Source organism: Parambassis ranga, chromosome 17 (genome assembly GCF_900634625.1).
Source record: "Parambassis ranga chromosome 17, fParRan2.1, whole genome shotgun sequence".
In the NCBI taxonomy this organism is placed as follows: Eukaryota; Metazoa; Chordata; class Actinopteri; family Ambassidae; genus Parambassis; species Parambassis ranga.
This window is the reverse complement of record NC_041037.1, coordinates 5,267,318-5,294,085: the sequence shown is the minus strand read 5'-3', so window position 1 is coordinate 5,294,085 and position 26,768 is coordinate 5,267,318. Positions and strand designations below refer to the sequence as shown.

The 26,768-nt window shown below is 40.2% G+C and overlaps 5 protein-coding genes across 8 annotated transcripts; 2 read left to right on the top strand and 3 right to left on the bottom strand.

The window, feature by feature from the left end:
* Positions 1–338: 338 nt before the first annotated feature.
* On the bottom strand, positions 339–5,969 carry snap47 (synaptosome associated protein 47). The gene is made up of 5 exons (XM_028426732.1): positions 5,754–5,969; positions 5,116–5,630; positions 4,237–4,745; positions 3,816–3,946; positions 339–1,919 (listed from the first exon to the last, which is right to left on the bottom strand). The coding sequence occupies exons 2-5, from the start codon at positions 5,610–5,612 to the stop codon at positions 1,773–1,775; spliced, it is 1,284 nt and encodes a 427-aa protein (XP_028282533.1). The 5' UTR covers positions 5,613–5,630; positions 5,754–5,969; the 3' UTR covers positions 339–1,772.
* A 74-nt stretch (positions 5,970–6,043) lies between these two features.
* Positions 6,044–8,209, top strand: jmjd4 (jumonji domain containing 4). Its single transcript, XM_028426731.1, has 6 exons — positions 6,044–6,682; positions 6,768–6,933; positions 7,005–7,130; positions 7,217–7,484; positions 7,567–7,713; positions 7,798–8,209. Exons 1-6 carry the CDS (start codon positions 6,430–6,432, stop codon positions 8,131–8,133), a joined length of 1,296 nt encoding a protein of 431 aa, XP_028282532.1. The 5' UTR covers positions 6,044–6,429; the 3' UTR covers positions 8,134–8,209.
* Positions 8,210–8,322: 113 nt separating this feature from the next.
* On the bottom strand, positions 8,323–10,540 carry iba57 (iron-sulfur cluster assembly factor IBA57). Of its 2 annotated transcripts, none has more exons than XM_028426739.1 (3): positions 9,864–10,037; positions 9,100–9,449; positions 8,323–8,990 (listed from the first exon to the last, which is right to left on the bottom strand). In XM_028426739.1, the coding sequence occupies exons 1-3, from the start codon at positions 9,917–9,919 to the stop codon at positions 8,599–8,601; spliced, it is 798 nt and encodes a 265-aa protein (XP_028282540.1). In that variant the 5' UTR covers positions 9,920–10,037; the 3' UTR covers positions 8,323–8,598. The 2 variants fall into 2 exon arrangements, with proteins under 2 accessions (XP_028282540.1, XP_028282538.1); XM_028426737.1 differs by lacking the exon at positions 9,864–10,037 and adding an exon at positions 10,063–10,540 and having other exon boundaries at positions 8,327–8,990.
* A 687-nt stretch (positions 10,541–11,227) lies between these two features.
* Positions 11,228–26,390, bottom strand: gjc2 (gap junction protein gamma 2). 3 transcript variants are annotated; one of them, XM_028426735.1, is made up of 3 exons: positions 26,240–26,390; positions 20,866–20,988; positions 11,228–13,521 (listed from the first exon to the last, which is right to left on the bottom strand). In XM_028426735.1, the coding sequence occupies exon 3, from the start codon at positions 13,490–13,492 to the stop codon at positions 12,236–12,238; it is 1,257 nt and encodes a 418-aa protein (XP_028282536.1). In that variant the 5' UTR covers positions 13,493–13,521; positions 20,866–20,988; positions 26,240–26,390; the 3' UTR covers positions 11,228–12,235. The 3 variants fall into 3 exon arrangements, with proteins under 3 accessions (XP_028282536.1, XP_028282537.1, XP_028282535.1); XM_028426736.1 differs by lacking the exons at positions 20,866–20,988; positions 26,240–26,390 and adding an exon at positions 20,253–20,352; XM_028426734.1 differs by lacking the exons at positions 20,866–20,988; positions 26,240–26,390 and adding an exon at positions 14,987–15,392.
* Positions 23,108–25,446, top strand: higd1a (HIG1 hypoxia inducible domain family, member 1A). The gene is made up of 4 exons (XM_028426740.1): positions 23,108–23,262; positions 23,755–23,829; positions 24,162–24,296; positions 24,460–25,446. The coding sequence occupies exons 2-4, from the start codon at positions 23,760–23,762 to the stop codon at positions 24,531–24,533; spliced, it is 279 nt and encodes a 92-aa protein (XP_028282541.1). The 5' UTR covers positions 23,108–23,262; positions 23,755–23,759; the 3' UTR covers positions 24,534–25,446.
* Positions 26,391–26,768: the final 378 nt, after the last annotated feature.

Below are 26,768 nucleotides of genomic sequence, written 5' to 3'. Positions count from 1 at the left end.
AACGGCGAGAGTGCGCCCCCTGCTGTTTAAAAAGGGAACGTATACAGCAGTAAAATTCTCTTACAGGCGTGTTATTTCAAAGCTTTTACTTTCACCACTTCTTTACATTTATTTGCACGAAGAAAGTTCAGGATTTATAGATTGTAGCTGTTCCCTCAGTGCCAACATTCTTGGAAGGGTCGAGGTAGCTACTTAGATTAGCGACAACAGAGAAAAGCAGGAGGATGACAGCTAAACTGCGGTGTTGTATAACACTGTTTACCTTGTTTTATTTTCATTATGCATGTCCTAGAAAATTCAATATAATGATGAGTACCAGCAGAAACACCAAAGCGTGTTAACTTATTTTAATTTTCTTGCAATTTATATGACATTACGAACTTTAAATGTGGGCAAGTTCCCCTGTGGATAAAAATAAATAAATTGTGTGGTTACAAGGCTAACCAGAATGATGCAAGTCCCTTTTATTTAAAGCTAATGGTTCAAGTTGCATTCATTGTCAAGATAAATGTTTTTATCATCAGCAAAAAAAAAACACTGATATCATTTTCCACGTCAGTACAGATACTCAAGCTTTAACTAATGGCTAAATACAAAGTCACAGTGTTGACACACACCAATAAAATTACAGAGTTGCAATGCACATGTCAGTCATTTACAGATAATGCTGATTTAGAACAGTATCACTCTTTAGCCAGGCATATACAGTACAGTTGATGTGGATCTTAATTTTAGCTATTTATAATACACAGAGGGAGTGTGTGTCTCTTATATTTATAGTCCCAGAACCTATTTGCATATTTACAGTGTTATGCAATATATATATTGACAATCATGGGAAGAGTTTCACTTAATGCAGAACAAAGCAGCTATATTAAGACATGCACCGATTAGCCACAGAGGAACCACAGAGAGGATGAGTGACACCTGAGAAAGACACTTTTTTAACAGGAAAGACGTGGATATAAAATAGAAGAATGGCAGTACGTCATTCGAGACACACATATATTGTGATGACACTAAGTTTCTTACTTGTTCTACTGGAAAGATCCCATAGATTCCATGATCCCACACTGTACCCCTGTCAATAACACAGATGGAAGCAACATGCAGTTGTGTTAACCTAGTTTGTGCAGAAGGAATAAATATACCAGGTATTTTCTTCTCCCTTTCTGAATAATGATTTTCTTCTTCCCTTAGCTGTAGAAGGTGTTCCCTCTGATACAGATTGATTCATCACTTGCCAGCTTCACTCAGACCCCAAGACATTATGGACTGAAGATTTATTCTGACCACTGGCTCCTATGGTTCCCCTTTTCCACAGAATCACAGATTTTTGTATTATTTCCTTATTCTAACTCAGACATTTTCTTTACGAATGTTGTGTAGCTGCAGTTGCAAGACGTGCAACTTAGATTTATCTCTCTTTTAAAACTAAACAAACAAAAAAAAACACTAATGAAATTCAGTCAAAACATATGAGAGCCAATGTGTCACTTTTTTAAAAAGAAAATTATGTTTTCTTATCTATGTTTTTATTTCAAATTGATTAGTGCGACAGACACTGCTGTACCTTCCACAAACTCACTGAACCTGAACTTAAACCTGTGCAATTGTCCCATCAACGCAACACAAATCCTATGTAGAGTGTACACAACTCCCAGTGTTCTCAAACTTTACTGTACCATTTCCCTCCCGCACAAGGAGGGAGGCGTACGGTGCATTTCTCAGGAGAGACGTGGCAACCATGTGCGTCTTCTAGACTGTCAGGACTACAGCAGTCTCTTCATACGGCCAGTGTGCTTCTCTATGTGCATGGTGGCTCGGTCCGTCGAGCTTGTCAGGGCATCCAGAGCTTCATCCTGCCGCTCCAGCTCTGTCTCTGCCTCCAGGGCAAGATTCTTCAGCTGCATCAGCATCTGCACACACACACAACATTACAAGCTTGTTATTCATAGTGCAGGTGTGATATTATTTCTTATTATGCAGCAGATGAAACTTGATAATACACAGAGAGGAACATTACAACTTGGGAGTCCCATGAGATCACTCGTATTGTACACACTGTTTGTTTTCTACATTCAGTGGGTGTAGTGAATATTGTGACTGTATGTCCAACAACTGTGTATGTTTCATTTAATGGAACCGCTTAAATATAACTTAATGTGCCAAAAAAAACCTAATAAACACTCACTACGAACTCTACCACCACAGTGTCACACACACACACACACACACACATTATGTCAGTGTTCACTGGCTCGTTTATGTGGACATTTCAACTGAGCACAAAAACAGATACAGGGAGCAGTATGTCAAAACACGCCGAGCACAACTGTTCCCTCTCACTCAGGTCTGCAACTTCACAGTTTACACTGGGATGACATGAGTGGATCACACCTTGCACTTAATATTCACAAATGTTTTTTTGTGCGTCATAAAAAAACAAATGAAAACACGAATATTTTTAGCTGCTGCTTATACAATGGCTCGAGGACTTAAGTCATCTAGAAACCTCTAAAATAAAACATTTAGGCTAGAACTAAGAGACAAAATATATATGAGCTAAAATTCCTGCTGCATTAGTGAGGTAATTTCAGGACTGTGAATTAGTAGGAGATTAAAAAAAAGGGAATTTCCAACCTCAAACAATAATAATTGCACAAACATGCTGAGTCAAAGGGGAATAGCTGCCACAGCATTTGGGGCAGGACATGAAACTGAGTGACCTTGTAATCTGTACAAGTTGGCCCCCAGTAGATTCTAATCTTGACATGAGAGCAGGGTGTGTACAGAGGCATAGCATTGAGCATTGAAAATTGCCAGGCTTTGAAATATGAACTGCTATCAGTGGCAGATCATTTAAAAACACAATAGACAAGCCAAGATTTGTGCCATTACTGCTTTGACAACTTTATTTTTGATATAATTATTTAAAATAACTGGGAGCCACTAATTACTATCATCGTGTACAATATTTTTTTAGGTATAAGTGGTAATAAGAAAAAGATTTTATTCATGAAGTGGGTCAAAAATTATAATAAATCATGACGAATTCACTAAAACCACGCCTAAAAAAACATGCTAAAAAGATGGATCTTATGAGGCTACATGCAAATGCTCAGTATTTGTTGGCCCCGGTACACTCAGATACATCTTATTTCCTCACTCAATAAACATATCATCGCCCTTTAAGATAAGGGATCATATATAATGTATGTTTAGGGAAAGTGTCTGTGTTGAAATTGTATGTTATGTTCTAATAGAAAAAGTAACAAAGCTTTAGCTAATGTAGCTGACACAGACATTCATTCACCTCAGCCCTGTGTATGATGCAAGCAGGGTTTTTGTACAAACAAATGTAGGTTTTACATGACATATCTTAGTCTAAGCAACCTGTAATAGTGACTCACACATGAAAGAAAAAAAAGTCGGAATTTGCGTCACTGTGTAGGTCTTGCCACCACAGACCATGTCTGTAACGGCTCTCAGTGCTGTGAGGTTCTGAATGGAAAGACACTGTACAGTCTGACCATGTTGCTTTTCCTCTCTTAAAACCAGGATGGACTATGGTTTGCGGTCTCACCAAATAACATTTTAAACATACAGGATGAAAAATAAAAATCATTATAGTGAATTGTGGTCTGGAATGGAAATATCAAAGTACATGTTGCTGAAACCATGGATTATTTATTGTAACAGCTCACACTATTTGAGTCAATCTGTTGCCTCTGCCCTTGCCCTGTATATACAAATCTTACAAACCTCATTGCCACAGTATTGTGGTCATATTTGTGAGAATCCAACTCTCTCACCTGTTTGAGTTCCTGGGCCTCCGCCTGGCTGACAGATGGCTGGAGGACATGCACCTGCAACTGGGACAGATCTCCTGCTGGGACCTCCACTGGGAGCTCAGTCTCTTGGCACCTCTGCGGCAAACCTGACTCTGTGGGTGGAGATGTTGAAAAAGTGCAGAGTAGATATGTTGTTTATGAGGAAACCAGACAGTAAACTCAGAGTACAGCAGCAGCTGAGGCAATCAGGGTGAAGTGACTCATCAAAATACATTTCTGTCAAGGAGAGACACCAATAACTATGATGAAATGTTTTTACATGTGGCTGCACACTTATAAATACACAGAGGTGGAAACATGGAGCTTTACTGCCATTTAGTGGTCACTTTTATAACAGGCATGGAATGGAAACGGTGAAATAACAGTGCCTTCTGTTCCTTACCGTCGTTCCAGATTGTCCCTTCTGCGTCACACGGAGATGAAAGTGGAGTTGCCTTGAACGCTGTGTATTCACTCGTGAACTCCACCTTCTTTTTGTACTGCATCTCCAACACTGATAGAGCCTCTGGCATCTTCGCAGACAGGAACCTGTAACCAATATCCGGCTTCCCAATAAAACGCTGTCTGACAGTAATCTCATAGGGACTGTTCACCCTGATTTCATCAATTTCATTTCGTTCAAACCGGTGAATGAGTTGGCAGCTTGTGTCCCGCACCTCCAGTGAGGACACCAGGACCAACAAACATCCAGGCTTCAAGTCTGAGTCTCTGCCTTTGGACACTACAGCTGGGATGCTTACAATAACCTTATTTCTGCTGGATCCCTTCGCTGCTGAAGCAGCAGCAACAGCTGCTGCTCTTGCTGCGTCCTCAGCCTTGGCCTCCTGCTGAGTCTTCCACGGGAGTTTACCAAAAGGCCACCAGGAGGGAGACTCTAGCTCGGACAGAAGTCTGCAAGACAGAACAAAATAAATTTAAGTAACTAGTTAAGTTCCAAAAATATAAATTCATGCTGGAAGTATTTTTTATAAATAATGTCTGACGCATTATGTAGCCTACATCACAAAATGTTTAAAACTTAGGGGTGTATGCTTAAATTTCTATGTGTGTGCAGCACTCTATGTGCAATGGCGGACAATCATTGGAGCTGACTAAACCAGAGCACACCAGGCTTTTTGGGGGGAAGTAACTACTCTTCACAGGAAACACAGAAAGTGCTCTGCTAGCTGTTAAATGGAAACCTAGAAACAGACAACATGTCACCGCTTACACAAGTTAATAACATCTGTTTACAATATGAACAAGAGATAAAAATAATTACTTGTCGGCCACTCCCAGGTCAGAGTCAATCTTTTCCAGTCCCTGTATCATATTGTCAAACTGCTCTCCCTGGTGGCTAAGGACTCTGCCAGTGTCCTCCAGTCTCCTCTGGGCTCCTGCCACCAGGCTGATCAGCTCTCTCCCTTTAGAGGGCTGAGACTCAGCCCCACGAGCCTCTGAGCTGGGAGAAAGAAGGCGTTCTCTCCAGAAATGCTCCAACACGTTATAAACCACCACCCTGTTGGGCTTCAGAGAACCAAACCAGTGTTTGACGTTGCCCTCTTCAAGGACTGTGAGGGTGCTGAAGATGAAACTAGATGCCTCCATCTTGATCTCCATGATCCGGGAGAGGCGGAAGCTGACAAGACTCTCCTTACTCTGGCTGGAGATGAAGCGCACCGTGGTTCTAGTGAGGGACAGGGTGCCATTTTCCCATCGCTTGTCACTGTTGATGTAATAGGAGCCAGGCCAGCTGTGGATGGGAGCGTCCCGGCTCATACTGGAAGAGAGACTCACCTGGTAGAAAGAACAAAAAAAAAAAAAACATTAGGGTTACACAAATACAAAACAATGCAAACACTGATACTGCTTCTACAATTACATCACTGAGTGGTCTGCCTGTGCTAATGGTGAACATACTTTCTTCAGTGTATTCCAGGCAGCAGAGGAGCTCAGCAGAGGCGTCCACACAGGCGGATTCAGCTCTTCATCCAGCTGGGCGCGTCATTATAGTGTTGTAACTCCTTTAACACATTTCACTTCCTCTTGATGTAATTATATGCGCCACACACCACATTAATAACCAACCCTGGGCTAAGTATAACGTTACCTCGTAGTCTTCTCAGTAACTGTTTATTACGGAAGTGACGTCATACTTGAGTACGACTGTATTTAATGTCCGACCTGAAAATTGTGCTGTCGCAAAACAAAACAAAAAAAGTATTACTCTTAGCTTGGGCGACGTTCTGTAGAACGTACTAATTTAAGTATTAGTATTAAATAATTTCGTAAGAATTAAATGTAGTAGTCACAAGTCAGTAACGGCAGTGGTGTTATATGTGTATTTTCTAGGAACCATAAGCTGTCGACATCGGGTTGCATTCATATGCAGCGACCTGTTGTTAAAACTGAAGAAAATGCGTTTTAATATTATGGTAGTTTTCGAGCATAACCGCGTTTTACATTAGGCAAAAAAGGGAGTATAGACACAGCATGTAACGATAACTGAGTCCGCCTGCTACGCTCCTGTCTCCTGCTGTCTGCACCATTGACAGCTAAGCTTGCTAACTAGCTAGCCGATGTCTTGTTTACCATCATGGATAGGGAGGCGTATCGTAACTGCTGCAGCCTTGTCAAAATACCAAGGCAATCGTATGAACAGTTTTGGTCTTCACATTTTGTAGATTACATCGACAAGGAGATGAGCTATCCAAAGTTTTTCAAGAAGTATTTGCTTCCCAATCACCCATGTATGTTTTCAAAACGGTTCACAGAGGACTGGAAGTGTAGAAAACAGTGGGTGACTGAGGAGGGGAAACCTAATTTCCAGAAACTGTTGCAAGAATTTGGTAAATAATCTTGTTACTGATAAATTATTATAGGTAACTACGCAACGTGTACACAGATAATTACAGTATTATAATTTTATTACAGATGACACACCTGTTCCTGTTGCAAACTGCAATGCAAAGGAATACAATGCCAACCCTAAACAAGTTATGCCCTTTAAAGATTTTATCCACTACTGGAAGGAGTACATCCAGAATGGACATTCATCACCCAAAGGATGTCTCTATCTGAAAGACTGGCACATGTCAAGGTATCAAGTACTAACAAAAAGTGTTTACGTTGTGCATCAAGTATGAATGGTGGATTTGTGTTGCTTTACAGGGATTTTCCAGAACATAATGTTTACACCACACCAGTCTACTTTTCCTCTGACTGGCTGAATGAATACTGGGATACACTTGAAGTGGATGACTACCGGTTTGTCTACATGGGACCTAAAAGTTCATGGTATGAGATTTCTCTGAATAATGTTTGAAAAGCCTATTTTTGTTTGTTCATTTTTAAATTTGATCTTCTCTTCTTATTGTTCTCAGGACTCCGTTCCACGCTGATGTGTTCCGGTCTTACAGCTGGTCCGCAAACATCTGTGGCAGGAAGAAGTGGCTACTGTACCCTCCAGGACAGGAGGACTTTCTACGAGACACCCACGGCAATCTTCCTTATGATATTACATCAGCAGAACTGCGAGACAGAGGCCTTTTTCCACATGCCGAAGAAGCCTGCCAGCCTCTTGAAATTATTCAAGAAGCAGGAGAAATCATTTTTGTGCCCAGCGGCTGGCATCATCAAGTTTATAATCTGGTAAGAACTGCTGAAGAAGACTTCCCTTTTACAGCAAATGTAAGGAAGTGTTTGTGATTCTGATTTTTTTTTTGTTTTTCAGGAGGACACTATCTCTATTAATCATAATTGGCTGAATGGCTGCAACATTGATATCATGTGGCAGTTCCTCCAGAATGAGCTGTCATCTGTTCAAAAAGAAATAAATGAGTGGAGAAACACAATGGACTCATGGCATCAGCATTGCCAGGTATTATGAATATTTGTACTGTTTAAACACATGCTGCGTAGTGTGTACAACACAATGGTGATTGACGCGTGTTTTTCCTTTAAGGTCATCATGAAGGCCTGCTCTGGTATCGATTACAGGGAATTTGCTTCATTTTTGAAAATCATTGCTGACAACAGAATGGCTTTCCTGAACGCATGTTCTTCTGGGGACTCCTCCGAGTACTCACGGCACGTCTCAGAGAGCCTCACCACACTTGGACCTTACCATGCTGCCTTTGACTTACAAAGGGTGGCTCACATAATCGAATGCCTCCTTTGCAATGAAGACTTTAAGCGGCTTGATCACTCCACCTTGACTCTGCAGCCAGAAACCATGTTACAGCAAATTCGAGACATAATACAGTCCACAAGAGGGCAGCATCTCCTTTATCAGGAGTGATACAGTGCTCAATGTCCTAATGTTGCCATCGCCTGGAAATAGCTTGAATGAATAGTGCCAATTTGTACAGTGACCAAGAGATGATGACGAAAGTGTTACTATACCTTAGTCTTGAGATGATTGCACTGAAAGATACAATGGACAAGTAATAAAAAAAATTACACAAACAATTTTTTGCATTGTATTTTTATTGAATAACCACATATACCAAGTTATGGTTAGGTGTTGCTTTTGAAATATAAGTGTGAAATAGAGAAATTATGTTATAAATAATAATTTACAATTTAGGAAAATCTTTCTAAAAGTAGATTTTATCTCAGATAAAAGAAAAAATATTCACAAATGTGTAGTAGTGCCACAGAGCTATGAGTCAAGGACAGTGTAACGTACTTCAGGGGTTCTGTCTATGAGAAATCTGTCAGCTGTGATGCCTGTCACATTTCAGGGAGCTATAAAATATTCTCTTCAGTTGATTTTCTCATCTTTAGGCCACCAGTCTGGCACAGATGTCTCAAGTGTCACTGTGCTGTCGTCAGAAGATTTAAGCATCAACACTTCTTTGGCATGTGCTGTGCGGATCAGGCTGAGACCCAGTTCTCCTACCCCTGCTCGATGCTTCCCAGCTGGCTTGCCTGCCTGCGTTTGCAGGGCGGCTCCTTCCTCCAGGACTTGGACTGGAGATGACAAGCGAACTGGCATCAGCCGTTTCCGAATCACCCCGGTGTGATGAGTCCTGGCTGTGAGCTCCTGGCCAATGTAACAGCCCTTGCTAAAGCTGATACCCTGCATGTAAACGAGGTTTGACTCTAGCGGTAGTGCCACCCCAGGAGGAAGGTCCTTTACTCCCTCAGGAAGTCCTACACAACAAAGACAGTAGAGGAAACAAAAGAAGACTTGTCACAGACTTTCAAAATCACATTTTTCTCTGATCCCATTTATCTGCTAATAAAAACTGTGTGCTCTTACCTATGGCATAGCGATGTCTGTGATACTCCTCTGTATCTCCTTTCTGACATGATGCAATGAGATCCAAAGGGTCAACTTGACTATGTAACACCAACCTCCAGCCCATTAGCTGAGTTCGCGGATCAGCCTCCCATACCAGAGCCTTTTCAGGGGATGAAAGCTCAAGTTTTTCGACCTCTTGACCTGTGTTGTTTTGCTGGGAAAGCACCGCCCAAACAGACAACTCTTGACAGGGACTGATGTTGACCTTTCTGCGGAGCTTGTACATCTTCAAGTGTTTCAAAATGGACTCTTTAATACTGCTGTCACATTCAAGGAAAACACCCTGTCCCTCTCCTACTTCTTTCAGACTGAAAGGAAATGCAGAGAGTTACATCTGAGGATTCTGGTGGCAATGTAATTGCTTTTCCATTTAACAGACAAAGTGGATGCGTCTTTAATTTAGGAAACTCTACTTTAGACATTTCCATTTCTCTAGATGCTGGTTATAATACCACACTGCTAAAATGATTCACATAATAATAATGTTACAATAAGCAATAACAATACAACTGTAGTAAGTTCAGAAATATTGTCAGGGGTCAAAATAATATAATCCATATAATATTTGGATAATATCTAAATATCTGATTTGTGGACATGAGGTGAACAAAAATAAATTAGCATTGAACACAGTAGCTTGTAATGTGAACTTAACCTGTTAAAACAGCTTGGACTAACTAAGAGAACATGTCAAACATATAAATTCACAAACTTCTACTTACAGCCTATATAAAAACAGCAGCAGGATATGTGTACACTCTAAAGACGCTCTAAACATCTTGAATTTGGCTGCATTTAAACTCAGCAGAGGACGCTGACAGGAGGTGTGACTCTACTATCAAGTAGAGCCAGGAGCCACACCCGCCTGTTTACTGAAAACCCCGATAAGCGTTTGAACTGCATGGTGGGGGGGACTCTTACCTGTACAGCAGGATGTCGTACAGTGTTCGCCCCTGTACATTCAGCATGTGCGCGTACATGGCTCTGAGTCCCGGCTCCTCCAGCAGCCCCATGTCGTTGGTTACGATCCCCTGAAGAAACGAGTTCGTGTCCTGTCCCTGAATCTTTAACAGGGCCCTGTGCGGTAGACTGTAACACACAAGCGGGACTTTATCACGGTTACCGGTGTCCTGGCTGTACCTTCTGACACGGATCCCTGCTGGAGCTGCGATACCAGAGAGAAGCGTAACGCATAAACCGGCGTGTTTTCTGGAGTAAACACCGAGACCGGCGGCGGAAGTGAAGGCTGTCCTGGCGAAGCACAAAACTGCCATGTTGCACAAAAACACTGGAGTGTGTTTAGACCTAAAATGAGCGACTACTCCGCTATTATTAGCAGTGGACAGCTACATAACCTCGGACATCAGACGTTCCTCCCGCAGAGGAAACTCCATTTTGAAATCCCACAATGCATTGCTCGACAATATTGGAGCCCACGTGCGTGTGTGAGCACTGTTTTGCTCTCAGCGTCAGAGGAAGTCTGTCCACTTTTTATCCATTTTTATATATAAAAAAAACCTTTAGGTTCATTTTTAAATCAAACATTAGGTTTAAGATAATTAACAAAAACAACACTTTAACACCAGCACTCTGATATATAGCATGCACCAGGTTAAAAACACAGACTTTATTAAGTTTAAAAAAGTTCAGATGTCTTTTTGTCTGCACATTAAAAAAATGTGATTAATCCCTAAATACCTGTTTTTCTTCACATTTGTCTGCTTGATGTAACATTGGTGTAACAAAGTTTAGCACAGATGCATCAGTGTGGTGATGATTTAGATGCAGCTCCGGTTTATTTTTGTATCCAGCCCACATCTGGTGTCACTTATCCTAATATGAATGGAAAGCACAATGGGCATATTGCTGCAGTAGATCCTGTAAAACTGCAGGTTTCTCCGTTTTTTTATGATATTTTCCCATATTAATGATAATAAAATGCTGAGGTTGTACAAATTAAATGTGCCTATTACTGTATGAGAAAGAACTAACACGTAATCCCAAACTATATAAAGTTTTAACAATCCAACCTTTTTTCTCAAAATTTGCAAAATAAGAGAAGCAGATCGCTGCAGAAACAGGGGGGTCCGAGGTTTAAAATACGTTTATTTTTTCATGAATAAAATTCTACAACAGTCTTTAAAAGAGGCACTTTGAAGTATGAAAACAGTGAAGGCAGGATTAACTATTACTCTGAAAAGAGCCTCTGTTTCAGTGACAGAAGAATCTTCATCTCATCGAACATGCCTAAACAAAACAGAAGAGCTAAGCACTTAGTAGCTAAGGATGGGGTTCTACTGTTGCCTAAGTGTATACTGTATGTTTCCATTTGTAATGCATGCATCATCTGCTACAGACTGGAGAAAAAATCAGTATTTTGTTTAATTAGATTTTCTATTCACACACCTCTATCCCTTCAAGCATGACGCTGCAAGGCTTTAAAGTAGGTAAAGGCTTTGCACACAATGAGAAAAGATCCTCACACTGAGCAGATGTTTACCAGAAAAGCCTTCAGTGACACAGCCCTGTTTCATTATCTTTATCAAAATATTTCACATTTAATTCATTTCCAGGGACACTCATCCGCACTGTATCCAAAAATACTTCTCAAAATATTAAACATGCATCTTTCTCACAACAATCATCATTCTTCTGGAGTCATTGTGCATCAGTACAATGAGTGCTTTTTTTTCAAATTCGGATTGAAGATACAATCGCACACTTTCAAAATTAAGTAGATCCAGTTCAGTGGCTAGTCAAGGGTAAAACAGGTAAAAAGCCTAAAGCAGTCCGTTTATGTGTTGATATTTTAGTTGCAAAGAGGTTGATTGATTAAAGTAAGCATATGTTAACCGTTTCCAAAAGCTATGGCAAGCAACAACATGACACAGTACACTAACAAAGAAGATTCATGAAGTGTTTTTTTTTTTAATTCTTCAAAACTAGGCCTACTGTAGGCTGTACTTCTTCAGCTAGTGTGATTGAAATCCTATTTGTTATTGTCCAAAGTTGTACCTCATGCACACACACTTCCTCCAGCTGGGTTGCAGAGACTTTTTTTTTTTACTGTTAATTTACTAAATTAGACTTATCTCTAGATCCAGACAGAGGTCTTTCCATTTTTAACAATGGTTGCAGCCTTCTCTGTGGCTGACTTTGGCCTTGCTCCTTGCTTTTCCTGGACTGTATTGACACGATTTTGCTCTGCCATAGTGCCTCCAGATACAGGACTGCTGGTTCTGGAGGTCTGCTGGTTGTGTTTGGTCTGATATGTTTGAAAAGCCATATCAAGCTGCTCCTGTGCAACCCGCAGGTGCCTGTGTAGACTCGCAAGATCGGAGGGGATGTTTTCATCTGGGCTGGTGCACTGCTGCTCCTGGGCCACGTTAGCCATGTTCTGCTCATGGGTGATGAGGCTGTTGGGAATCCTGCTAGGTTTGTCTGTCTTCATCACAAGGTTGTACCCTGGAGGAGAGGCTGGAATGTTCCGAGAGAACGGGTAGCCGTAGGACGTCCGCCGGCCCCGATTTCTCTTCATTCGAAGAGTGTCTCGAAAAGTGCCAATTCCCAAGTGAAGCATCTCACAGACGTTTAGCACGAGACAAAGACAGCTCACCACATACATAATAAGGAGGAAGATTGTTTTCTCCGTGGGTCTGGAGATGAAACAGTCCACTCTGTGTGGACAGGGTATCCTGTTGCACACATATGAAGGACTAACTCGAAAGCCATAGAGGAGATACTGTCCAGCAAGAAAAGCAATTTCAAAAATGGCACGCGACATGAGTTGGAGAACATAGATTCTCATCAGGCCTTCTTGCATAATTCTTCTGCGACCATCATGTTTTGGCTGGATTTTACTGCTGTTACTTATTGGCTCAGGCTTGGCCTCCTGCACCTCCAGTGTATCTTCATAGATCATGGGCTCTGCATCATCGTCCTCCTCCTCCTCTAAGACGTCCTCCAGATGGTGGCTTTCTCTCCACCTCGTGTGAAGAGGTGGTTTTTTGCGGAGTCTTTGGTGTTTCCTGCGCTCCTCCTCTGAACTTCGGGCTATCTTATGAATAGCGTAACCCATGTACATGATGGAGGGAGTAGAGATCATGATGATCTGGAAAACCCAGAAGCGAACATGCGAGAGGGGCGCAAAGGCATCGTAGCAAACGTTGTCACAGCCTGGCTGCTTGGTGTTGCAGGTGAACTTGGTCTGTTCGTCTGAGTAGATGGACTCACCTCCGACTGCTGTGAGCACAATGCGAAAGATGATGAGCACGGTCAGCCACACTTTCCCCACAAAGGTGGAGTGGTTGTGGATCTCTTCCAGGAGACGAGTGAGAAAGCTCCAGCTCATGTTGTTCTTACAAGCTTTTCAACTAGAATCTGTAAAAAAAGAATAAAGAATGGATTAAGATTTAAGAACAGCAATAAACATCTGTGTCCAAATATTATTTTTATTTATTTATTTATGAATTTTCAATCAGTAAATTACAAAAAAAATTGTGTTTGAATTAAATCATCTTTAATTCAAACACAGAGTTTGAGTTTGTCGAGGGTGTGCTTTGCTTATTGCACAGCTTTGTTGATTAACCACTTTTTGAAGGCTGTTTCTCAAACATATGTCATCAACCCTGTGAGGCTTTTTTGGCTGAGCAGAGGCATCTATATTTCCATGTGACTGTGCAGCCACACACACAAAATAAGAAAATAAGAATGTAGGGATGAGCAAAAGGAAGATGACTTCACCAGCAAGAAACCCACCAGCCATCATCTTGACTTTACATTTGACCCCAGGACAATGCTTGAACGCTACAAGAGGGTAAATTGAATCTGACAGACCTCTGAACATACAAACAGCCTATTCTGGCAGTAGAGTGTCACTTCACAAACATACTGTACTCTGTGCAGGAAAAAAAAACACGCGATGACACAAGATCTCACAGTGTCACACTCAAAGCCAGCATCACTCTGTGAGTTGGAGTGAGGAGACGGCGCAGCTTTTCTGTCCCTTCATTCATCGGATCTCATGACTGCGACGCTGTTCTCCCTGGCGTGTGTTGTGCCATCATCTCCCCTGCCATCTGAGTGAACAGGAGAGGCTTGTTGCTCCATTACAAGCCCTTCCCTCCACATTCTGCACTGCTCACACTGGGGAGGGGAACGAACGCATGGCGGCAGATGGCACCTATGGCCGGGCGGCTCATGTCTGCCCCAGGATGGCATGACAGACGGGCTGCTTAGGATTTACATTTGAATGAATGTGTTATGAATCACAAAAACTGCTCTTAGCCTGTTGTAAATGACAGCAAACTTTACTGAAGATAAATTAGGAGTTAGCTGTAATTGGCTTCTGTGCATGACATCCGAAGAATATGTCTAAACTTCTTCAACTGTCATATAAATCTGACTAATCTAGGTAATTTAGTTCTATTTTTGTGTTGTTGTTTGTTGGTTTTTATTAATCCTAATTGTAGTAACATTTATATATATATATATATATATATATATATATATATAGAGAGAGAGAGAGAGAGAGAGAGAGATTGAAAAAAATAAGTAAGTAACAAAGTGTAAGATTCTGTGTGATTTAGACATTTTTCTATGTCAACTTAAATATGTGTGGAGGCCAGATATACTTCACTATTAATTTTAAATTATTATTTTATTAGTTTCTGTGTTCAGTCAAAATTTCATCGGAAAGACTGCTGCAATATCTTTTTCGTCAACGTCCACTTACAGACTGTCATCGATGTCCTCACAACAAAACGAGCATCGGCAGTGGTGTGACAGAGCAGTTTGAACGGAGCTTATTTTTACAACACAATTTAATGAAACTGAAACAACTCACCTGGAAAAGTTGCACATGCATTTTCCATCCTGAAGATCTCCTTTGCCTTCTCTAGATATCCCCTCCACAGAATACCACTTCCATCCTAATGTCCTGGGCTCCTCGGTCTTATCTATAGCTTCCAGAGTGACTAAAATCCAGAACAGTGACTTAACTTCTCAACTTTCTTTTTGTTCTGTTTTTCCCACTCTGTGAGGAAGAAGTGAGGTCTTGCCGCTGTGAATGCCTCACATTCTGGTTTGTGTCTGGTTTCTATTACACCAGCGTTCTGCCCAAGAAGGAAGTATAAAAAACAGGGAGGCAGAAAAAAATCCTCCTCTGGCAAGTGACCCTCATCCAAGGGTTCAGACTTGAGGACATTGTACTGTGGATTGAAATGAACACCCAGCTAAGGGAGCATGTTAATCGCAACACAGTCAGACTAGATCCCCCTCCCCACCTCCCCCAACTCACCCAATGCTCATGTGCAACATTTGTAACACAGATGATGAGAGTCTCCCTCTCTCTCTTTTCCCCCCCTCTTACTTCATCTTCCTCTATGTCCCTCTGTGTTTCTATCTCCTGTATGTATCACTGACATTCATGCCCACCCAGTGGTTTATAAACAGCTGATTGAGTTGCGGCACCCTTCGCACATCTGTAAGATCATTTAAAACATCTGTGCTCTTTGCTCCCTCCCTTGCTTTCTGTCACACAGACATGCATCTACTACAAGTAACTGCTATAGTATTTTGTCAATTACATAACCATTTACAGAGGTTATGAGAAAAAAAAAAACAACTCTTGGAAGACAAAGGCAGGGAGTATGAGGACAGCAGTGTCACAAAGACATAAGCCACCTTGCCTCAACGCAGATCCGCTAGAATGTAACCAGCAGGTAGGCTCAGTTATATCTAATGTCATAATATTTAGATCCTCCATCCAGGCAGATGGCCAGATAACAGAGCAGTGGACAGGTTGCACTCTGCACTCCCGCTGCACGTCTTTCTCCAACTTCATGTTTATACTTCGAGCTCTCACCTTGGCCTGAGGAGCGCGGTAGCACACAGTGTTACTCAAACACGTGATGGATTTTTTTTTTGTCATTACGACGAGTGGTCTCTTCTTCTCTCTCACACACAGACACGTGCATTTCTTTTCAACTTTTTTCATAGTGCGACATGACACAACAAGACATAGATGAGGTGATTTAGGCAAGAACCAACACTAGAAAGAGATTTCTCCAGCTCTTTAGTCTGTCTGCCAGACCTGCTGTCAAGTTTTAGAGAAAATCTAAACTCAGCTACTTTTAATAGAGTGCAGATAAACGTCTCAGTGCCTGGCTTGCATTAATGAAATGTGTCTGGTCATTGTCACAATGACCATATTATTATGTTACTTTCATGGGGCCCTCAATAACCCTTTAATTATGATTTGTATACTGCTATAAAGCAAAGAATAACGTTCAACAACATCAGCAGGGTTGCCATCAATCAGAGCCAAATTTCAGCTTAGCTGCAATATTCACTTTTCTGTCTTAATGTTTTATAAATACATATAAAATATCACCACAATATAAGTGTGGTTTTGCAGTAAGGAAAAGGATCATGTCTGTGTGAATAGTTTGTGCTCACACAGCTAGCCAACAGGGCCTACAGGAACCATCCTCCAGCGGCCTCGCCTCTGAGGCTTGCCTCGCCGTCTGACTGAAGAGATGTGGCGTAGCGAGTACCCCTCGTGCAGCAATGAGGAAAACAAGACAGGGGATGCTGCTGGAATGACTAGAGCATTTGGAGCCTGGACATGTGCTATCCCTAAGGGACCAATAAGCACGTGTTTTTAAGTTGCAAAGCATTTCCTCTTCCAACCAAAATCTTCCAGAAGACACAGATGTTCTAGTGAGGATGCTTAAGAAGTGTGATTTGAAGTCAGAATTAATTAGAGGTTATGTTCCTTGACAGTCGCAAAAGCTGCTTTCAGTGGATGTACAGTTGGCACCCAGGTTTCTTCTCCTCTACTAATTCAAAGGTCTATTTTAAAATGTAAAAAATGAGAACATTACCAGGTAAAATGTCCAATTAAAACAGAGTAATGTTCATTATCTGTATCAGCACAGACAGCAGGAAATCCTAATGAGCACAATTTTCTGCAATTAATATTAACAATGTATCCACTGTAAAGAGTACAACTGTGCAAAGTTATCTAAAAACAAAACAGCAGCGTCAACCCAATGACTCTTTAGCTTCATAAGCACTGTCCCTGTGTCCTCAGACATGTCAGGCTGTTGTAGCCTTGGGAAACTGTAGTTCACGTTGATAAATATTGATTGGACCGCCCAGAGCCAGGAAAATATTACAGTGTCCTCCTGTAAGACATTATTTGACATTGCTGTTGTTAAAAGGACAGTCATCATGTGACAGCCAAAGGATGGTGTTTAATATTCATCAGGCTAGGGTCATATTTATTTTTTTAGTGTTAAATATGTGACCAGCTGGATTGATGTTTTATTTCCTGTCTTCCTGTCCAGATAATTTCTAATCTGAATTAATCTGGTGACTTAGTCCAGAATGAAAGAGGGTAGCCCACAAATGTAAAGTTCACAGTAAGTAAGTAAGTAAAACAATAAATTAAATAATTTTTCATCATATTTTATATTCAATATATGGTGTAAAACTGTATAAAGGGGCCTTAATCCTAAAACGTTTTATTTTTAGGGTTAATAAATATATAAAAAACATAAATATATACAGCACCATTCAACTGCACTGACATGAAGTGGGATGCCTCAAGTAAAAGGACTTAATTCCTTATAGACTCTGCCTCTTGATTATTTTAATTAATTCTGATCAATCTTGAGCAATTTTATGATATATAAACAAGCATTTCAGCATAGTACAGTATAACCCATGTGTTCATATGTACTGCTATAAATATAAAATGTTCTTCCCCAACAGAGATCAGGGGTAGCAGTAAGGTTTTGTGGAGCACAGTAAATGATGCAACGTGAAGGAGTGAGCATCTCGACAACTCTCCTTGGCCACTACCAATGTCATCACAAGAGTTTCATCCACATGGACAAAGTTGATGTGTGCAGACTGGGGGCTGTGGAAGTCTGTGTTTATGTAACAAATCAAGCTCCACCATGTGACTTGGATGTAACCCCCCCCCCCCCCACCCCCACCCACCCCCTCCCTTGGAGTAAAGAGTGACACAGGACACCAGAACAAAAACATGCAACTTAGTGCTTGGACTCCTCCTCTCTCATCCGCTCCTACCACTATCACTACTCTTACCAGGCTGAGAGGGGCTATCCCATAGGCAGCCTGAGAGTGGTGGCAGTCCCATCGCATTTGTTCATTTTTTTTCTCCCACTTTCTCAGTCGAGCCTCTCCTACCCCCTGGGTGAGCGTGTCCCGTGCCAGTTTCACTAAGGCTGGACTCCACTGAAGCCACTCAGATGAAAAGCCTTGAGGAGGAAGGATGCCAAGATCTTCCTCAGCCAGAGCTCTGCATCTCACACATATATGAGAAAAGCTGCTTGTTTAGAGGGTGCATTACACACTGCATTCACAAATCATCAAACTTACTGTCATTACCATATTATATATATACACAGATACAAGGTTTAACAGCAAACCAAAGGCTTACCTTTATCTGGACATCAAGGACCTATTCAAGTAGAATCAGCCTGGAGATTTCCCTTTACTCCCCTGATTCCCTCCATACATGCTGCTATATATATATATATATATATATATATATATATATATATATATATATATATATATATATATGATCTTTTGTATCATATTTAAAACCCCTAAAGGAGCTGAGTGTTTACTGGTTTTCATGTGTGAAACCAAAGTTAGGGCCAGCAGTTCACAAACAGAGACGGACTAAAAACGTGACCTCACTTATTAATCATTTCCTCTGTCACATGGGTTTTATCTCTGCAAGTAACACTTGCTGCAGGTCCCAAGTCTATTGACTCCAATGGGAGAAATGAATCAGACTGATTCCTTTACCCTATATTTACTCAACTACACACTGAACGCAGTTTGGCACTAAATTTGTATTTTTTAGATGACAGTCAGGAGATACAGTCATTTATTGCCTACGGCCTCTAATAGCTGCAAACATAATAACTAATTTATTTGTGATATGTGATCTGGAACCCTAAAACATATAAAATCCAACACAGTCCAATCTGCTTTCATCCAGCAAAAAGACACAATTAAGAGGTGAAGTGTGCAATATTTCTACCACTGTGAAATAGTTTACACAATTTGTGGTGTTATTACTGTACAACTGTAAGCTATACATGACACTATGAATATGAATGGCTTCATGTTAAATTACTTACATGAATGAACTCAGATTATCTTGACAGCTTGAACCAGAAGGGTTCAAAAAAAGAAAAGGAAAATAATAGGCTTTCAAGCAATTCCAGGCACATATGTTAAATATATATCTACATATGTGAGAGATTTAGAATAATTTAATTTATTAAATACATTAATTTTAAACTCACAACTATCAATCCAAATAAATAAAATAACAGCCCTTTGCTTGCAGAGCTGCAGGGCCTTAATGTTTGACACTATGTTGTCTTAACTGCCTATGTCATGGGCCGAGCTGAGGCGAGCCCAAAGGAGCAGCAGACCCTAGTCAGGGTCATTCGGCCTATAAGAGATATGTTCCTGCAGCTCGTCCTTCCTTCCAGACGCCTTAGTGCCGTTGCCCTTCTCCATCTCAGTGAACTCCAGACACTGATAGCAATGCTGTAGGACCCCCAACGATAACGGCTGTTATATACTGTCTATTCTTGGCGTACACTTATGCAACAAAAGCTGAGATCCAAACTGTACACATGCTCTCACTGTATATAGTGCAGTCACATTACATGTGATGTTTAAAAGTTGACAGTCTGCTGACCAAAAGATTCACCTTCAAGGTCGCTGTTATTGTCATCAGGATTACAATGATCTATGCTAGATATACATTTGAGCCTTTGTGAGGACAAGGAATTCTTTTTTCGACTGATACAGCAACCTCATCACCCCCCAACACACAGTGTAAAGCAGCCGTCGGCTGCACACACAAACTAAACTCATCTGCATGGTGTCAAGTCCTACTTGAAGTCAGATTGACATGTATGAAGACATCTCGCTGAATTTCAAGGTAAACATTTTAAGCTACAAAGCTAACAAGAACATGCTTTAAGAGTCTCCCTAACAATCCACACCATCACAAAGGAGAAAAGAGGATGATAAAAGGCTCAGCCTACCTGTCCATGTGTGTAAAGTATAAACTTTTTCTATGCTTTATGGTAGAGAACCCTGGGCAGCCATCCAGAAGCATCGTTTCACTGCTGAGACTCACAAACAGGATGAGAGAGACAATGGGTCCTTTTGGTTCAAAACCCCTCACCACCAAGTACAGGCAGGACGCTCAGGAGACCAGCGTCCTGCCAAAGGACTCATTGTTTCAGCCCATCAGCCTCTGTTGCTAAAACCACCAGCGCTTTCTTTATTCAATCCAGGATGACTACAACACTATTAATATAAGTTAGCTTTGTTTCTGTAGCTCTTCTTCAGGGTGTTTCCTGATTTAGCTCTGTGAGTGTGCACAATTATGTATGTGCATGGGAACAATTATTTTTACGGTTTTAGCCATTCTTCCATTTATTTGTGATTGACTTACAGATTTTAGTAATATTCTGTGGAACCTGAACACAATAGTATCTGTGAGAATATGGTGCTTTAGGATAATTGTGAAAAATGTGGCTTGCAGGGGTTCCTGGTTGAGTAAAAAAAAATGCAAATGCAAAGACAACATAGGAAAAATGTAATGTTTCTTTTTCTTCTGAAGAAGCTATTGCAGTTTTTGACTGCACTGACCTCTACTGTCCATCTGTCCTTCCTTCAGTTCCTGGTTGTATTGGTTTTCTCCGGGTACTTCCTTCCACACACTAAAGACTTGTCCTGCAAACGACTGGTGTCCAGGGTGTATCCTGCTCTCACCTGCCGACAAAGAAAGAAAATTAAAATAAAATTATAATATTAATTAATCTGACAAACTGGTGAAATATAGTGCCAAAATGTTTTGACAACGATTGTGTGGGCCTGTCAAATGTAGAAAAAGGAATCCAGAGCATTATAAATAGTCTTTAAATAGTATTTTCATGTGTATATACCTGAGAATTTCTTATAATGTTGCTGCGGTTATTCTGAAGCTTATAAAGAGGAGGAACAACACAAGTAGGTAAATGTCAGGAAATATATGGCTTTTCTTTTTTCTTTTTTATTTCTTGTGGATATTTGATTTATAGTTGACTCAACAATCAATAACGTTATGGAATGTTTTGGTGAATGTACCTTTTCTTCTGCTAACATAATTAAAACTGTGGATATTCACTATAGTTTCCTCCTAGTGGACATGTAGCACCACCTACTGGAATATATCAGTTGTTGGAGAAAAAAGCCACAGTGGCATTACACCTAAGTTTTCCTTTGTTTTATCATGTTTTTATCGCAACTTAGTTTTCCTACCAGTATTTATTTAAGGAGTTGTAAGAAGGTGTGAAGGGCAGAATGCACTAAAATACACTAAATAAATAAAAACACACACACACAATATAAAGGTACCTACACAATTTAGACCAACATGTTCATAAAATATGTTTTTGTTAACAAAATAGTATAGGAACACCTATTAGGTTCTAGTTTCAGTATTCAGCCCACTGTGTGAGGAACTTTTTTTTTTAATCAATTACTAAGTTATTATATATTTTCTTAGCATCTTGTCACACTGTCACTATACAACAAAATAAACATAAAATGTGTGGCTTTAATTGTGTCCTTTATATGGTGTGATGCTGGATTACTGCTTTAATCTAGTGTACACTGGGGTCTGGTGCATGATCAGTGGAAACTGGTTCCATAATTGCACAAAAGAAATGCCACAGGCTTATTAGGACTTGAAAGATGTGTTTGATGTCCATTCACAATAAGGTTAAACACAATGCAGATACTGTCATAAGAACATGGCAGTCTGATATTGTTAAGATGCACGGCCTGCTTTTTTAGAATGTGTTATATACACTAACAAAAGTAGACAAAACCTTTAAATTAGATTTAAACTGGCACTAGATGTGTATGAGTCAACACCCAATTTCAATGTACTGTATACAATGATAATAAAGATTCTATTCTATCATTAACAAGCCATGCACTTTTTTGTGTCAGCAACTGTGCGAGGTCTTCATGCTAATTATGTCAAAGTAAAGATCACACAGAGAAGTCTGGTCAATTCATTTAGTTTAGTATTATGTGTATTAGTTTAGCAATAATGTGACTGTACGGTTGCCAACAGTATAATTGATTTATTTATTTAGGCATCATTCTTCTCAGCCAGATGTGCTACATCAGAGCACGTTGCAGAAACGTGCGTGCATCTGACGTGAGCGTCACACTGGTTACATCACCCCAAGGTTAACGACCGAAGCCAGACAATTCACTTCCGCCTTGTTCCGCCTTAGTTTAAATACCGGCGAACTCTCCTGTGGCACAGATATGATAGCGCAGGAAAGTCTAGTACAGCAGCAAAGGCCAACATACACAGAGTTTAAGGAGACATTCTTATGAGAGGGGCTGAATTTGAACCCTTTGCCTTATAAAGCGCTGCTAGGTTCCCCGTGTTAATCCGGCTATAAAAAATATACATTTACAGCTAACACTGCAATATAATGATACGATAAACCACTTGGCAGGACCGGGAGCATAGATTAGGAGTAACTGTCTGTATTGTGAAACAAACATAAAACCTATCGGGCTGGGAGAATGATTTTACTAAATTGTATCTTTAATTTCGCAACAGCACATCTGATGCTGCATTCAGGACACTCCGGAATTATGACCTGCCTACCTCACCATTTACAACGCGTTTTGTAAACCCCGAGGGCAGACGTATATATTACGTTTGTATTTATGTTGATTAACGTACATTTCCCCTAAAATAAAAACTATGTCGACTTATTTTTTTTTCAGAACCAGAGCTGAAAGGGAAGCGTGTGATGCCAAAGACCGACAAGAACGTGCCCGTATGTGCGATTTTGTCCTGGGACAGAACGCAACACACGCGTTGTTGACGTCATTGGACGTGAGAATGTCGTTATGTCACGTTGCCCCGGCATATTACTTCCCCGGTACGCAGAAACTGTAGCTCAGAAGACTCGTTAAACTTCCTGGATTATTCCTTTACAATCATTCGGAGTTGTGACACCGTCATTCAAACAGGTAAGAACGGATCACTGCGGTGCTGGAACGGAGCTTTTATCCGCATTTAGCACCGTGGCTAACCCTAACTCTTCAATTGTCATGCTACTTTTGTCTCTCTTTTTGCGGCCTCTGTTTAAAATAGACGCATATATATGCTCGGCAGAATAAATGTTGCGCTTTATAAAGTGTCGCATAGGTAGTCAGGTTAGTTTACGTCAGGCCGTTCTCTGTCCTTCATGTGTCACCTCTGTAAAGTCCCTGTTCTGTAACATCAGCTCTGGAAGACCACCCACAAATCAGAGGGGTACGACGCCATGGAATAATGACACATGCTTGAATAAGTTTGTTGGTGGGGGATTTGTACAGATCAAACCTTTAAAATCACCCACAAATGTGCATACCAGTATTATACATACCATAGCTACCAATTGCATTGAATGAGCTAGCATAGTGTTGTTGGGGGATGTTTGGATAACTCCCAAAAAACACTGTCTTTCTTTCTTTTTTTAGCCAAGATGTCTACTTATGAAGAGAATGAATCCAAGTTCATGCGGAAAGCAAAGGAGAATCCATTTGTTCCAGTGGGTGAGTAAATACTGTGAAAGAGGGTACATATAATTTTACACATAGCCTGCTGTAATTAAATACAATGTTGATATACCAGAGGGCAATATGAGAATCTGCACTTTATATTTTTACTCAGTTACGTTCCAGAGGGAAATAATGTCCACTAACACATTCATTTTACAGCCGTTAAACAATGTCACACAATAAAATGACAGGCTGTTAAGTGTACAACATTCATTCATTCATTCATCAAGTTATACTGATACTTATTATTCAGTTTTGTTAGTGGTGTTCTATTGTATACATTTCACCTTATTTTAATTTCTTCTTCTGTGTTGTGCCACTTACAGGAATGGCTGGATTCTTTGCGATTGTTGGATACAGACTAATGAAAATGAAACATCGGGGAGATACAAAAATGTCAGTGCATCTGATCCACATGCGTGTAGCCGCCCAGGGCTTTGTAGTTGGAGCCATGACTGTTGGTATGTATCATCAGGTGTCAGAAAGATATCGTTTTTTTTTCTCTCTCATGTTCAATGAGACATATGTTAGTGACAAGGTCTGAACTGCAGTTTTTGTTCTTACCTGTGTTTTAATTAGCTGCTGGCATCCTGCTATAATTATTTTTTTTTCTTTTTTTTTCAGGGGTCCTGTATTCAATGTACAGAGATTACGTTGTAAAGCCCAGAGAAGAACAGAAAGCAGTGCAACAGAAGTGAACATGGACTCTTACACTGAAGTTTTATGTCCCTTTTAATTATCTCACAATAAGGAGCTCGGAACATTTTCTTTACAGATGTGTCATAAGTTTTATATGCACACATCCTTCAGTAGCTCTGTTCCACTATAAACAGCTGAAATTAAGTGATTACACTTCCTATTTAAGATGAGACATACCAGGAGGAGGTGTACTGATCCCAGCTGTTTAGCACACATGACACTTTTTGTGTAAACCGAGCTGGGTGGACAACTGTAAGGACAGGTGGACACCGGTGATAGTTTATTACCTCTTTTTTCAAATGGTGGGTAAGTGAAAAATCAAATAAGAGAAAAAATATGATTATATTTTTTAAACTACGCTAAGCCTGGTTTCAAATAAGCACCGATGCAGATACCTTGGTATTTCTATTTATTTATTACCGTATTGGTTCATACAGTCTGTATTATTTAATGTGCTAATGTTGTAATTGTTGCCAAACTAAAAATTTGCACCGTAGCTCATTTCGTTTTGTATGAAACGGGCGTCCCTGCACATCTGGGACATCTGAAGCAAGGAACACCATATCATCCCATTCAAGAAATGTATGCTCATAACAGTAATAAAACTTAAATCTTATTCCCAGAAACATAAAGGTCTCTTGTAAAGATAAAATGAGGGATTTTATACAACTTAAGTGTAATAACCAAGTTTTCTTTTTCTTTTTAGAGTTTTTATTTTTTTCAATTTGTTATATTGTGCTTCTCAGGGGCCAATTTCCCAAGGCAAACTGAGGTACAAATATAGTAGCATATTAAATATCACACGCACAATTTTGCAATACACCTTTTAAGTTACTTACAAAGATGAATTTGCCTGTCATGTCTAAGTAAACAGTTTATTTTCTTCTGCAAAGTAAACCTGACATTCTTGTGTGTGTCCTCACTGTTAATATTTTGTATAATGCCATATACAATTATTTATTCAGCTACCCTGTATTTCAAACACCTTTCGGCAGCTAAAATTAACAATCAATTTAGGATGCAAACATAATAAACTTAATCACAGACTAAAATGATAACAAACTGTTTGTTTATGACAAAAACTCCACTCCACAAAAACTTCCACTGTGATCCAATAAACCTGCTCTGCTGTGCATAACTGATATGTTTGTGCTTGTGAAAATACTTTCCTTTAGGATCCTCTAAAATGCTGTGTCATTATGACTCTGGCACGTTAAAACAACAGCCGTGTATCTGGTTACATCCGGCTCAGCCAGGACGTCACGTAGCCTATCTGTTATCACATCAACATCTAAGGGGGTAATCAGGAGTCATGTAAACATGACTGTAGCTCTTTATTCATCATACACACAAACAAAGATTATGAGTTTTTATATATTGTTGTTGTAGGGGATTAATGTGTTAAAATGCCAATTTACTCCATGATGGATAGAACCATGTATCCTCTTTTTATGTTTTACTTTAAAAAAATTAACTTTTGACTTTTTCCTTTATAGTAGCTGAGGTCAAGTTGAACCTGCTTGAAAATATTATCAACATGCTTTTTATGATGGATTGTAAACAAATAAGAAGATGGGATAACATAATCAGCTCTGTTTTGTTTATTAATAATAAGCTGACTCAATGTTTATATTTCCATATTTTACAGCAGGGGCTCACTTAAGATAGCCTATCAATTATTTTAAAGGTTTGACAAGTTGTGTACCTGTTGTTGTTCGGTGACTTTTTAGCTTCATTTCGCGCCTCCTTTGTTTGTCGTACAACTACGTGACCTCTGACTCCAGGGACGTGTTGTTCAGTGTGAAAACAAAGACTTCAAAAGCGGACAGAGCTGGCAAACAAACCGTGAAGCTGTTGTGCAGTGCAGAAAGCTTGCAGCTTGCAGCTTCCTGGTTCCTGTGGCAACATTTCCTGCTCCCGCGAGATTTCGTTTTAAGTCTCGGAGCAGCCGTTGCTATGGATACAGGAGCGTCGCTGTCAACGAGGCTGCTATTTACCACTATAAAAACAATGCAGCGCACTTTACCGTGTTTGTAACTTGGATTAATGACAGGTGAGCGTTTTCTCTATCAACGTGTTCTAAAAAGAGAGCGGAACGGTTTCAGAATCTGAGATTATTATTATCCTCGAATCTATCAGAGTACTTTTACATTCAGTCTGTTTAGACTTTAGCTTAGCAATGTTGTCAACTGTTGACTGTCCTACAGATTTCTCTGTATAATAAGAAGGAAAGC

Excerpts from the sequence above, each read along its gene's own strand:
- gjc2 (XM_028426735.1), bottom strand. The coding sequence starts at position 13,492 with ATGAGCTGGAGCTTTCTCACTCGTCTCCTGGAAGAGATCCACAACCAC.
- higd1a (XM_028426740.1), top strand. The coding sequence starts at position 23,760 with ATGTCTACTTATGAAGAGAATGAATCCAAGTTCATGCGGAAAGCAAAG. Across the intron at positions 23,830-24,161 it reads GAATCCATTTGTTCCAGTGG|GAATGGCTGGATTCTTTGCG; the intron begins GTGAGTAAATAC and ends TGCCACTTACAG. Across the intron at positions 24,297-24,459 it reads AGTTGGAGCCATGACTGTTG|GGGTCCTGTATTCAATGTAC; the intron begins GTATGTATCATC and ends TTTTTTTTTCAG.
- jmjd4 (XM_028426731.1), top strand. The coding sequence starts at position 6,430 with ATGGATAGGGAGGCGTATCGTAACTGCTGCAGCCTTGTCAAAATACCA. Across the intron at positions 6,683-6,767 it reads GAAACTGTTGCAAGAATTTG|ATGACACACCTGTTCCTGTT; the intron begins GTAAATAATCTT and ends ATTTTATTACAG. Across the intron at positions 7,131-7,216 it reads ATGGGACCTAAAAGTTCATG|GACTCCGTTCCACGCTGATG; the intron begins GTATGAGATTTC and ends TATTGTTCTCAG.
- snap47 (XM_028426732.1), bottom strand. The coding sequence starts at position 5,612 with ATGAGCCGGGACGCTCCCATCCACAGCTGGCCTGGCTCCTATTACATC. Across the intron at positions 4,746-5,115 it reads GACCTGGGAGTGGCCGACAA|ACTTCTGTCCGAGCTAGAGT; the intron begins GTAATTATTTTT and ends TCTGTCTTGCAG. Across the intron at positions 3,947-4,236 it reads AGGGACAATCTGGAACGACG|AGTCAGGTTTGCCGCAGAGG; the intron begins GTAAGGAACAGA and ends CTCCACCCACAG.
- iba57 (XM_028426737.1), bottom strand. The coding sequence starts at position 10,415 with ATGGCAGTTTTGTGCTTCGCCAGGACAGCCTTCACTTCCGCCGCCGGT. Across the intron at positions 9,450-10,062 it reads TACGACATCCTGCTGTACAG|TCTGAAAGAAGTAGGAGAGG; the intron begins GTAAGAGTCCCC and ends ATTTCCTTTCAG. Across the intron at positions 8,991-9,099 it reads CAGACATCGCTATGCCATAG|GACTTCCTGAGGGAGTAAAG; the intron begins GTAAGAGCACAC and ends TTTGTTGTGTAG.